General features: G+C 44.9%; 1 protein-coding gene across 1 annotated transcript in view; it reads left to right on the top strand.

Annotated features, from left to right (window-relative positions):
- Positions 1-13,786, top strand: part of UBN2 (ubinuclein 2) — a 58,593-nt gene that overhangs the window by 35,272 nt on the left and 9,535 nt on the right. Inside the window, exons 13-16 of the mRNA XM_054988084.1 lie at positions 1,091-1,133; positions 6,875-8,413; positions 12,704-12,950; positions 13,469-13,558. Of these exons, the coding sequence (XP_054844059.1) occupies positions 1,091-1,133; positions 6,875-8,413; positions 12,704-12,950; positions 13,469-13,558 (1,919 nt within the window). The remainder of the gene's footprint in view (positions 1-1,090; positions 1,134-6,874; positions 8,414-12,703; positions 12,951-13,468; positions 13,559-13,786) is intronic.

Raw genomic sequence — 13,786 nt, 5'->3', positions numbered from 1 at the left:
ATTGTTTCTTTTATTAGTTAGAATTGATCTTATGTCCTTTAATCATGTCGTGGTATTCACGTTTTGCTTTTTGATTTATAAGTAGTCTTGAGCATTTATGAAAAGATGACAGAGTAAGTAAATACATCTTTGTTCATTATCAGGGGTCATTTCATAGAAAAAGAACTGGAAGAACTCATTAGCATACCTCATTAGCATATCTTATTAGCATATGCCACACACCCTGACATCACTGGAAGTGTGTCAGAAGGCAACACCCACCCACCCCAGGCCCCTTTCCCCAAAAATCTCCAGGTATTTCCTGAAAATAAAGCAGAATGAACTCAAAGCAGCTTACCCTCCTCTGGAGAGCCAGCCCCAGCAGCCCTGCTTGCACGGATGCACACACTCACTCACTCACTAGTCATGAATGAAAATAAAGCAGCAGAATGAACTCAAAGCAGCTTGCCCTCCTTTGGAGATCCAGGCCCAGTAGCCCGGCTTCCACTCACTCTCTCTCACTCACGAGTTAGAAATGAAAATAAAGCAGCAGAATGAATTTAAAGCAACAGCTTACCCTCCTTTGGAGGGGAGACAGCGGGGAGGAAAAGGGATCATGTGGGTGGGACCAAAACCCACGTGACCTCTTTTCAGATCTACAGGAACGCTGTTCCGGTGCATTCCCCCTCCAAATGAGCCCTGTTCATTATTATAATTGGACTATTTCAACAGAAGAACGAAGGTTCATAGTGGAGCATGCTATATAACTTATTCTCAATTTTTCTTACAAAGTGCCTCACAGAAGTTCAAAAATGTTTTGGAATATAGTGTGGGTTTTTTTAGCTTAGAAGTCTAAAGAGCAATTTGAATTTGCCCAGGATACTCCTGAGAAGCAGATGCTGGGGGGAAATTGGGTGTATGCATTATATATTATCCATGGGTACAAAAATTTCTAAGGATTTCAGTAAAGTTATTTTCTCCTTTCTTCCTGAATATGTTTGCTGTACACTTGTGGTCATGCACTTTTAGAGCCTTTGATGGTAGCTGAGCTCTTTCTCACAAAAATTATTGATTTGCTTTCTAACTGTAGACCTGTGCCTTTTTTCTTTAGGGCAAAGAAGAAGGTGATTCTGGCACCTAAACCCAAAGTGAAGGTAAGTAGTGAACTTGCAGAAATAAAAGGTCATCCTAAAGCTGTTAGAACAATTATTGTTATAACTTTTGATCTGAATGCATTAGAGTTCAACCACATATAAACACATACATATATAGTGAGAGAGAGAAGAACCTTTATTGTTCAGACAGTTTTGTAAAAGAGATTAGACTGGTAGTGGCTAACCCAAGACCTTTCAAGACTTCCTAACAGAAAATGGAAAATTGCTGAGCCGTAATGTCTTCATTGCTCCATAGCAGATTAAATCTCTAGGGCATGGTGTACAGGATGCAGGGGGAAAGCCTCATTTCCTTCTTCCCTTTTTTGAGTGGTGGTGGGGTTGATATACAGGATGATGAAAATTTCTGGAGAAGCGGAAAGCTTGGCATACCCTCTGATATCCTTTTCATTAGTCTTAATTAGAGATAGGCACAAAACGGACCACGGAACAAAATTCCAGACAGAACGGCCGGTTCATATTCAAAGAACCAGGCGTTCCATGGGACCGCGTTTTCCCGAACCAAACTAATTTTTCTTACTGTTCCGCGGCTGGTTCAGACACTTTTGGCGCCAAACACTCCATCACCCAGGCAACGGTGGCAACGGTGGCAGGACTCCAGGCTTGATTGGCAGCTGTCCCTGCCAACTAGAGAGCTCCCACTCTGGCCCATCCAGCCAGGAAAAGGGGAGGGAGGGTTAGAATCTCTAAGGCAACTGAGGAGATGGGCCTTCAGCAGCCATGCTAACACCAGTCTCTTCCTCCCAAACCATGTTAGGCAGGTCTTTCTGCCAACCAGAGTGCTCCTGTGTTGTTCAATCTTGGCTTTTTTTCATAAATAGGGGAAGCCATGTGATTCCTGGTTTTAGTTTCTCTAGAGCTTGCTGGTTGGCTGTAGTGTTGGGAACTTGGGAGAGATCTTTGGCCTGCACTTCTGGCTGCTGGAAAAGGGGCTGAAAAACCTCTTCTTTTCTTTTGTTCGCTGCTTTTTCTTACTGACTGGGGACTGAGGAGGTGTTTGGGGAAAGGGTGCTTTTTTCCTCCCCCCCCCGCCACATCCTAGTCTTAGCTTTTCACCTCCCCCCTCCAGCCTAGTGTTAGGCCTTTGAGTAGAATTGTGATCTTGCTTGACCAAGATTTTTATTTGCTTTTATTTTTCTCCTTCTCTGCTTTTTGGAGGCTTTCTGGGGGTTTGTGGCCTCCCCCCCCCCAGGAGCGTCACTTTTATTTGCTTTTATTGCTCTCTTTCTCTGCCTATTGGAGGGTCTCACATCTGGTTTGTTTTGTGGGTGCCTCCCCCCGCCTGACTTTTTTGTTAGCTATCAGTGTGCACTTACATGGTGTAGTGCAGTTTGCCCTTTTTCTGCACACCCCTTTAGTGCCCTTTAGTTTTCTTTTGTGCGCCTCTGCAGCAAGTGCAGTGACTGGGTGGTATTTGGGGGGGCTTATGCCTCTGGTGCGCTGACTCACACCTGCACGGGGTTGCTCCATTGTCTCCGCTGTGCACACCATCAGTGCCCACACTGGTTCTTTTATTTTGAGCCTGTGTCCAGCTGGGGACAGTGACTGGGTGGAGGTGGTTTTGGGGGTTGCCCGCTGACTCACAACTGCACGGGTAGTTTTTCTGTCTGCAGTCTCCCCACTTGCATGTTTCTCTAGTGCAGCTTGCTTTTTCTTTGTGCGCGCACACCATCAGCGCACACACTGTTTTATTTTATTTTGAGCCCGTGTCCAGCTGGGGAAAGTGACTGAGTGGAGGTGGTTTTGGAGGCTGCCCGCTGACTCACAACTGCATGGGTAGCTTTTCTGTCTGGAGGCTCCCCACTTGCACACTTCTCTGGTGCAGCTGTCCTTTGCTTTGTGCACACACCATCAGCGCCACACTGTGATTTATTTGTGAGCACCTGTGTAGCCAAGGCTAGTGACTGGGTGGAGGTGGGTTTGGGGGCCAGGGGCTCTTGCCCGCTCACAACTCACATACTGGCATGGAGTTGCTCCACTGTCTCCACTGCACACACCATCAGTGCCCACACTGGTTTTTTTTATTATTATTATTTTGAGCCTCTGCCAACTGGGGACACTGACTGGGTGAAGGTGGTTTTTGGGCCCAACACACCCAATCCCAGTGTCAGGGCCACTTCTTGCCGCCGCACTCCCTCACTGTCAAGTTTGTCCTCCATTGTCCCCAGTGGTTCCTCTCTGTTTTGGCTTTCGTTTTACTGCACCAATATGAAGTGTTCCTTGCTACGCAAGACGGGTCAGGGGGGGGGGGCAGAGTATGTGGCCCGTTGGAGGATGGCAGCAGCAGTTCTGGGGAGGAAGTCTGTCCGGCAGCAGAGTCTCTCACTTCTGATCCGTCCATGGAGCCTGTGGTGGAGCCAGAAGTGATCTCTCCTATGCTGCCAGGAGTGGACCTGGTGAAGCTGTTTGTGGAGGAGGAGGGATCTGAGGAGAAATGGGCGGGGTTTGGAGCACCATCCCAGTCCTCTGCATCAGAAATTCCAGGGACCCTGTCTGTAGCACACACGCCACTCCCTCTTTACGGTCTAGCTCCACACCGTAGCAGTCATTCCTTCGATCTCCTCCTGAAACACCAACTGCCGGCGCCCGTTTTGACAACTCAATCTGGAGGCACTTTCAAGTCCTTCCCCATGACCCTTGCTTGACACTGTGCCATCACTGCAAGCTGCTGGTGCGTAGGGGCACTAACCCCAAGCACCTGTCATCCTCTGCTCTCTGCAAGCATGTGCAGAGGCACCACCCGAGCATCTCACTTCTGCCACTACGCAAACCACCTGGAGGGCGAGTGAGGAGTCCAGAGCAGAGAGAAGGGGGAGGGGGAGGGGAGTCAGTGGCCAGCAAGAAGACTGGCCATGAGGGTGCTGTGGGTGGGAGTGGTACGCCTAGGCAGGCTACTGTCCAGGAGGTCCAGGAGACCTCTGGGTCTCTGACAATGGCCAGCGTAAGAGTCAGGGGGAGGGCTCAGGCGGCATGCACTGGAGCGGTGGCGGAGATGATCGCATTGGACAGACTCCCGTTATCTGTCGTGGAGGGTGTGGGCTTTAGGAGGCCATACAAACTGGCCTGCATATGCGACCCTCGTATCAAGGGCAGCATAGCCATGTGGCAGGGAGAGCTCCACCAGTGGGCGAAGCTCCTGCATTGAGCGGTGCGCAAGCTCCGGTCCCAGCAAGCAGAGGGGAGGGAAGAGTGTGTGGGCGAGGGGGAGGAGAGGGCGGTAGCAGTGCCCAGCACCACCAGGAGGCAGAGAGCCCTCCCCACGAAGACTCACCCCCATTCTGGTCCTTGGTGGTGGGCTGGGCAGTCGGCAGCAGCGGGGTCGGGATTTCCGTCACGTCGGAGGACTCAGTGGAGGCCATGGTCAGAGAGTACCTAGCCGAGCCCCCCAAGCCCTCCCGCTGCAACCTCTTGGAGTATTGGGAGAGAAAATCTGCTGTTTGGCCGGACCTCTCAGTGGTGGCCACCAACATCCTCTCCTGCCCCCCCACCAGTGTTCAGAGTGAGAGGGCATTCTCACACCTGGGAAACCTCCTCTGTCCATGACACATCTAGATCTAGACCTGGTGGACCAGCTCTCTTTCATCAAGGTCAACCTCCCCCTGCTCGGCTACCCCTCCATGGATCTTGAGTGTTCTGAGCCCTGAGCTGGCCTCTGCCTCTCTTTCGCTGTCTGCCCACCCTCGGGCTCCAGCCCAGAAAGCCAAACCAAGCATCCAAGTTCCCAGTTCCAAGTCCAGGGCACTTCTGATGAGGGCTCGCTGAAACATTTTCGGGTTTTCTTTCCCCTTCTCTTTGGAGCACGTTTTCCTTTTCTTTCTCCTTCCATCTTTCTTTGAGCACCTTTCTCGAATGGGAAAGTGACCGTTCGCTGCCATTCAGGAAGGACTACGTTCTATTGTGCAGTGCCTGTCCCAGAATGAGGAGGGGTGTATGAGTTCAGGCACTTCAGGGCCATAACTGAGGACAGGGGCAGAACCCTTTCTGAGCGTGTTCTGTGTTGTGGCCCCCACCCTTGGAGGCCCTGAAAGAGGCATGCGTTGAGGGCCCAGTTTGCCTGCTGTGTATAAGCTGCCCCTGCTCATGCTGGGATGTGCACCAGAAAGGGCGTTGGGACAGAACTGCCTCTCCCCAAGGAGGGGAAGGCATCCTTCTCCTTTGCCACAGCCAGCAGGTGGGTCAGAGTCAGTGGTGTCAGTGTCCATGTCCAACGCTCCTCTCAACGAGGGACAGCTTTGCAAATGTGGTTGTATAGGATAGTGGTAGGTCCTCTTATCCATGGGACTTGCTGTCTCCTTGCGCAAAGGGGAAGGGATTCCATCCATTCCTTGCCGCTACATCCGGTGAGTGGGTCATGTGCAACAGTGTTGCACATGAAATTGTATGACATTGTTTCAGGGCCCCCGATCCATGGGACTTACTGCCTTCTCTGCGCCAGGGGGAAGGGGTTCCTTCATTGCCACCACATCTGGCAGGTGGAACATGCCGGTGACTGCCCAACTCTTCCATGCCGGCGTAACGCCGTACGATGCTCTTCCTGGGCCAGCCATGCCTGAGCTGCTTATTTGGTGGTGCCTTTACAGCCGTCTGGGATGTTTCCCCTCCACGCGAGGGAGTGGAGCGCACGATGTCGCTGCGTCGCTCTGCTTTTCCATGGGGGGAGGGCCAGGTCTCCCCCAACCCTGACCACAATCCTCCAAGTCTGGCAGGTGGGTCAGGGACTTGTCTCCATGTCTGGCAGGTGGGACATGCCGGTGACTGCCCAACTCTTCCACGCCAGCATGACTCCATATGCTGTTCTTCCTGGGCCGGCCGTGTCCGAGCCACTTACTTGGTGCTGCCTGTACAGCCAGGACGTTTCCCCTCCATGCAAGGGAGGGGAGCGTACGATGTCGCTGCGTCGCTCAGCTTTCCCACTGGGGGAGGGCCAGGTGTCCCCCTCCCTGACAGGGATCTGCCACACCCGGCAGGTGCCAGCAACAGCCGCCACTTCTCCACGCCACCATTCAGCTGTATGCTGCTCTCCTGGGAAGACCTTGCCTGGGGAAATTGTGTTGAGCACCTGTCCTGTCTGCTCTCACTCCCCAATGGGGGGAAGGGGTCCCCTCGTTGCCGCCATGGCTGGCCAGTGGGTGAAGACTGCAGCTGCCACATTCTATCCTGAGGACTTAGAATGACCTCCCCACAAGGTGGGGAAGGCATCCGTGACTGCCGCCTCGTCTCAGAGGTGTCTTAGAATCTAATTCTCATACTCAGAAAGTGTTCTAATGTGTAATTAGGTAAGAATATGCAGCAATGTGATAGCAAATACTGTGATAATGTGTGAATATTCAGCAAATCATATGAAATCGGGATGGGATCAAACACTAAAAACACTTTGCATCCCCCCCACTTGTGACATGACTGGAGTGGACAGCAGTCTGCCACCTGGTGCATACATGGAATAGATATTTCCTCTTTTTAAATGATGAGTATCTTGCTGGTTTAAAAATGCATTTCATAATTAGTTTTTTTGTAAATAATATCTACCAGCAGTTAACAATAACAACTTGTTTAATAAGCAAGTGACCACAATATCTACTATAACAGTACTTTGATACCATCTTTATTAAATGGCATTAATACATGTATACATAACTACAAACTTTCAGAATGCAATCACTTCTTGAAAATTTTGACTTCCAGCTTTAGGAAAAACATTTTAACTTCATTTTTCTTCCCACTAGGACTCTAGTCCAAAGAAGGAGCAGAGATCCTCTACCCCTTTTACTTCATCTTGTGCTTCTGCTTCAAGCACCACCACACCTGTCAGTGTCCTGGCTAGTTCAAGCTGTAATCCAACTCCAGAGACAATCTGCCTGGATGACTCGCTAGATGAAGACCTCTCCTTCAATCCGCCTTCACTAGATTCTATTTCTGATGCCCTGGCAGTTATTAACAATGGAGCTAAAAATTCTCCTGTTGGACCCTCTGTAGAAACACCAACTTCAAGACCTCGGCCTGGGTTGAGAGAGGAGAAGTTAGCAAGTATAATGAGCAAGTTACCGCTATCATCCTCAAAAAAGGTAGAGACTGTTCAGACACCACACTCCTCAAGTCTTATAGCTGGGCACACAGCACCAGTACCAAAGAAATCTCAAGATTTGCTTCAGACTGGTATATCTTCAGGCCTTATTGCTGGATCTTCAATTCAGAACCCCAAGGTTTCCTTGGAGCCCTTGCCGGCCAAACTCCTACAACAAGGATTACAGAGGTCAAGCCAAATTCAATCTGCTTCCTCCTCACAGGCCCATATTTCTTCCTCCTGTAAGATACAAACCACAACTACCCCTGCTTCACAGAGACCGAAGGATACGGCAGTCCTTATAACCTCTTCAGAAGGCCAAAGTTGCAGCTCTTCAACTTTACAAATAACAAAGGTTCACCAGCAGTCAGCTGCCCAACAAAAATATGTGTCTCCTCTACAAGCAACTATTAGTAAATCTCAGACCAACCCTGTTGTGAAACTAAGTAGCAATCCCAGACTCTCCTGTTCGTCCCCAGTTACCAAGACTTCAGATAAACAAGTAGTATACCGCCTTCCTTTGCCTAACACCACCTCTGGAAGTAGTTCTCAAATGGCTCACCCACTTGCGTCTCGGACAACGTCCAGCACCTCTACCTCTAGTAACTATTTAGCCAAGGCCATGGTATCGCAAGTTTCTGCCCAGGGTTTCAAGCCTCCTTTCTCCATGGCTCCTTCTCCCAAACCTGCTGCCTCTCCCAAGCCCACAGCATCCAAGCCTCCTGTAACACCCAAGCCTACTACATCACCCAAATTATCATCATCCAAGTCCACTTCAACACCCAAGCCTACATCATCTCCCAGTTCTTCCAATTCAAGTGCACTAGTATCCCAGAGTAGTCACTCCAGCAGCAATTCTCTTCATAAACAGCCTAGTGGAGTAAATGTCAGCAGGCAGTCTCCTACACTTAATTTACTGCCCTCTAATCGCACCTCAGGCCTTCAACCAGCAAAGAACCCTCAGGCCCCTTCAAAAGTGTCCAGCTCTTCTGCCTCTGGAACTGTTGGCAAAAATAACTTGAGTGGAGTTGGAATGAATGTACCTGTCAACAGGGGCAGCAACCTTAATACAAGTGGAGCTAATAGGACTAATATCTCTGGGGCAGCAGGAAGTGGAACACAGGGTGCTACTAAACAATTGTCAGCTCCACATAGACCATCTTCTGCCTCAGGGTCGACAGTAATACCAGCCAGTGTGCAGGTATGTGTTAAATGTGAAATGTGATAGACCTAATTATATCTTACCTACATGATTTAACTTCATGCATATGTAATCTAAATCAGCATCAACATTGTCTACCCAAGTATCCTAGACAAGACTGCCAGAAGAAATAGAAAATATATTGTCAAAGGTTTTCACGGCCGGAGAACGTTAGTTGTTGTAGATTTTCCGGCCTGTATGCAGCAATGTACAGCCCGGAAAATCTACAACAACTAAATAGAAAATACATTTGCTAATTATAACATGAAAGGAGCCTAGCTGTGCGATCCTAAATAGAGTTAATCTATTGACTTTGTTTAGGATTATGCTGCAATATCATTCAGTTGATAAACTATTAAGTTGTGTTAATAAATCCCCTGTTTTAATTAACCAGTTCTGCTTTATAATAGAAGAATAATGTTCAGTGCCATACAAGAAGCAGGCTAGCAGCAACCAGTATACTTAATACCAAATTGCAAGCTTTTGTAGGAATAGCTGCCACAAAATCCAAAAGAAAAAATCTCTGGCTCAAAAGATAAATCTGGACTAACTGTGCAGTCCTAAGCAGAGTTATACCCTTCTACGTCCATTGAAGTCAGCGGGCTTAGAAAAGTGTAGTAGTTAAGAGTGTCAGACTAGGATTTGGGAGGCTCGGGTCTGAATCCCTGCACTGCTGTGGAAGTTCACTGAGTGACCTTGGGCCAGGCACACCCTCTTAGCCTAACCTACCTCACAGGGTTGTTGTCAGGATAAAATAGAGGAGAGGAGAAGAATGTAAGATGTATTGGGTCCCCATTGGGGAGAATGGCAGGGTATAAATACAGCAAGTAAATAACTGCTTAGGATTGCACTGTAAGAATCTCGACGATAATACTAGATACCATTCTTTAGAAGTTATTAACTTCAATGCATTTATGCCACATATGCTGGAAGACTGCTGTACATTCTTGGAATAATCAATAAAATCCTGAGCTATTTTTGTAGATTTTAGTTTATAAGTGGTAAGGTGCCTTTGAGTGGTTCACTGTTCTGTAAACTTTCTGAACACAGAGATTTTCTCTGATACAAGCACTTACGCTTTGCATTATTTTGCCATTTTTGTTCTTCATATTTCAGTTATAAGGATAAATACATTTTAGAAATTACTATTTATTGTTTGTATTCCATTTGCACATTCCCAAGAAATTTCTTACTCAGAAATAAAGAAAAATTGACTCTCAGTAGAAATATCTGTATAAGAATTCACAGTGTCATTACTTATTACTGATTAGATCTTTAATGCAAGCTGTACTTTGCCACAGAAAAGTTTCCTTGATGCTGGTTTAGATTAAAATCTGCGTCTTTTGTAACTGAAACCAAAGGAGAGTAGAGTGCTGAAACTGAAGTATCTAGACTGTGGCTTGGAGCCAATGCAGTGTTTCCATGTGCAGACTGATTTCTGCCTGTAGAGTACAAGTTTCTCAACACCCACCCCCCTCCTGCAACTTCAGGAGTGGGGCATTTCAGGCCATGTGCAGTGTGAGGGGGCAAGGCAAGAAAGGCACACTCAGTGAGCAGAAATCCTTCTGTCCATTAAAATGCTGAGCCTGTATTTGTAATACTTTTTAATACTTTTTAAAGATCTTTTTACAAGCATATTAAGTAATTTGTATAAAAGATTGGTTAGAATTAAGTGGAGGGTCATTATTCTCACCTAACCGGCTAACCTCATAGATCTAGCTGGTTCTTAGCAAAATTTCAGATTTGGTATCTTATACATGATCTTCCCTTCACCCTTGAGTTATCATGGTTTGTTATTAGTCTGGCATTTTTTCACCATATTAAATCATTTGATTTCCCCCCCTAATTACTCCAATAATTTGTCTTGCAAAGAAATAGACACATTGCAGATCAAGACATTCAGTGTAGGCAATATCATCTTTTTAACAGTATTAATATGTCCCAAGAAAGGCAACTTACAGTGCAATCCTAAACAGAGTTACTCCAGTCTAAGCCAATTGATCTCAGTGGGCTTAGACTGGAGTAACTTTGCTTAAGGTTGCACAGACACATGCAAAATCTCTCTTTATTCTTGTAAAGTTCTTAACCAAATTCTTGTTACTAATCTGTGGCTTTTTACATTTTGCAAAAACCTCTGTGGTTTAACTGAGTTTCATCAAAGTAAAGCTTCATTTTTTTCTAGATTTACTTTATAGCCAGGTATTGCTCCATATATTTAAGCTTGGAGTTGCAATTGTATGTTCAAACTCTGTCAGATGTAAAAACTACAGTGTCATTTGGTGTAAATGCAAAAGTGTAGTCCTTACCAGACAGTCTTTGAAGTTCATTGAAGTCAGTAATTCTGTTTAGGATGGCACTGATACAGTGATAGTTCTCTCTCTGTTAATGTCCTTCATTTGTTAATACTGCCTAATATGCAATGCAGATAGTGCTGATGAGAGGACTAGCAGTATTTTATCCCTGCAGGAACAAAAATGCTGTCGGGCCAACCTCTCTTTTTAAACAAAACATTTTCAGTGATATTCAAAACTTTACACATGATAGTAAGCTGACATTTTAGAATGAAACTGGACTAAACAAGCATGATCATTTTTACTTTATTTTTAGCTGTGTTACTAAGATTGTAGTCAATATTTTATCATTCAAGTTTACAAACATTAAAAAATATTAATGCAGCATGCATAGTATCAGGTATTAATTATGTTCTCTTTTTCTCCCTCTAAACAAGGAAACCTTTTTCTATATTCATCCAGTGAGTGTTCAGATCATCAGTTTACAAACCTAAATGTGCATAATTGTCTGACATGCCACCCCCTATGGTGGGTGTTAAATTTTTGAGCTTTAAATGATTTGACTAATTCATTGATTAGTCCTGTCCCTTTGAAAATGTGTGATAGTTGTGCTGCAAATGTAATTTTAAAATTTCATGCATAGTCTACCATGTGTACGCCTATTTCTAATGTGAAACTACATGTTTTCATTACATCCACATTTATTAAACTGAGCTTGGATATGACAGTCTTAAAACTGTTAGCATGGTAAGCAATTTTACATTGTAATGAAGTGATAGCATGCAGCTGGCTTCAAGCAGAGGAATGGGGAATCAAACCTGGCTCTCCATATTAGAGCTCTGCCTCTCTTAACCACTACACCAAACTGGCTCAGAGCCCTATTGTAGAAAAACCTAACCTATTTTGGATTGTACCCCATGTATTCTGTTCCATGTTAGCATTTTGCATTCTAATACTTCGTATACTTATGATGCTTTTAAAGAACACCTAAAAGTGTTTCAGAAACAAATAGATACTCTTGAATACTATATTCACCCCATAAACTCTTCTGGTATATTTGATTTCAGTTATTGTATAGTCTGTTCTTTTCTTCTTCATGGAAAGTGGTCTTTAGGTTTGTACCAAGATGGGTGAGCCTGGTTTGGTATAGGGAAGGTGATTTGGCTAACAGGAATGAATTCTTCAGCTTTTGGTAATTTTAACACATTTTCATAAATTATTAAATTTGAGTCTCAGATGTATTTGTTTCTACTTTTAGGATGAAACCAACAAGTTTGGTGATGGGTATTCATAAATTGCAGATGCTGCAGGACTACTTTTTATATATACTTGGGTTTCTTAGTTATGGCTATCTTATTTCCTAAACTGAACTCATGTTTGTCTTCAAAAACTATTTTAAAAACATATAGATAGAACACAAGCATGTCATTTGTGAAATAATATGGAAAGGAGAAGTGTATTGTAAACCACCCCCTGTGTGATGTTATCAGACAGTTACAGAAACCTATGACTTATATAACAGCAAAAAAAGAGGGGATTTACAATTTCCTGAATGTTATACAAGTTTGTATCAGGAGCTACATAGTACACAATTGGGAAAGAAGCTAGAAGAGTGATTTTGAACTTTCAAGCTTTAAGGATTTAATGGAAGTGGTGCTTCAGACACGTGAAGGTCTTATGCTTGGGTCCTAACTTGCGTGAGCAGAATCACTTCTGGAAGAAGGCAAATTCTCTGCTTCCCTCCTTACACATGCAGCTTTCTGTCCCCCTTGAAACTGTGCTTCTATGGGTTGGTGGACTCCCAGGAACAGTGTAGGAGCAATATAACATAACAGGAGGACAAAACTGGTAAAAAATTACCCTCTCTTCCTGCACAAATTGAAATGCTATTCCTTTGGTGGAACTGCTATTAAGTTCATGGATCCAAGCCTCAATCTTATTTTTGGATGTGCCTCAGGCTATAATAACAGATTTAAGAATAATACCTATCTCTATACAGTCAACAACAGGTGCATCATTACTGGCAAACGCTTCACCTTTGACTCTCATGGCATCACCCCTGTCTGTAACCAGTCAGAATGTGACATCTGCTCCATTGGCTTCTTTTGGGATGCTGGGTAGCCTTGTTCCTGTGACTGTGCCCTTTCAGTTCCCATTGGAGCTACTTAGCTTTGGAACAGACACAGCTGGAGTGACAACCAACTCGGGAACTACCTCAGCAGCTTTCCATCACAGCCTGGCTCAAAGTAAGTGAGGATGGGGGGGGGGGTGAGTTGTTTTCCTAACATAAAACATGTCTTCAAATGAATCCTCTATAAACATGGCAAGGAAATACTGTGATAATAGTTCAAAATTCATGGGTAAAGATTTTTTCATAACAGACTTGCCCAAGACACACAGTTGTGAATGGATGTATTTGTACATATATATGCACACTTTGTTTTCTGAATAATAAAATTAGCACTATGGTAATTTTAATATGAAGAACTGTTCATTAATAAAGGCTCCACAAAAATCTAATATTCGTCTCAGAAAATGTATTCAGATGAACAGTAAATTCTAATGTATCATAATGGGTTCTCTTTTGCTAGTATAGTCTTAAGAATAAATAGAGCTGAATGTTAAACTGGTAGCCATTACTGTATAGATGAATAATAATACATCTTTTGTATTGAGTAAATGAGTAAAGCTCATTTGAGTAAAGCTCAATACCTATTTATATTCATTGGTGCTTACATCTTGTTGATTCCCCCCCCCCCTCCAGATTTACTGAAGGGTTTACAGCCAGGAGCTCAGCACGCAGCAACGCTGCCTCACACACCTCTGCCAGCTCACTTGCAACAAACATATACAGGTATGGAAATACTTCTGTCTGTCTTGGTTATTTAAAAGTGAAAGACCAGTTCAGATGAGAGCTCAGTTGCTTGTTGTTCAGACTTGAGGACAGAAGGAAAGGGAGATTCGTCTGCTCCCACTTTGTTGAGCTAAGTTCTTTTATCACCAGCAGTTCTTGGGCCTTTCCTAGAAAAAACTGGAATAAAAGGTAAGGCACAGGGAAACTAAACAATAGCCATTTATTTCA

Source organism: Eublepharis macularius, chromosome 9, assembly GCF_028583425.1.
Source record: "Eublepharis macularius isolate TG4126 chromosome 9, MPM_Emac_v1.0, whole genome shotgun sequence".
NCBI classification, from domain to species: Eukaryota; Metazoa; Chordata; class Lepidosauria; order Squamata; family Eublepharidae; genus Eublepharis; species Eublepharis macularius.
This window is presented reverse-complemented; position numbering and strand designations above follow the sequence as displayed.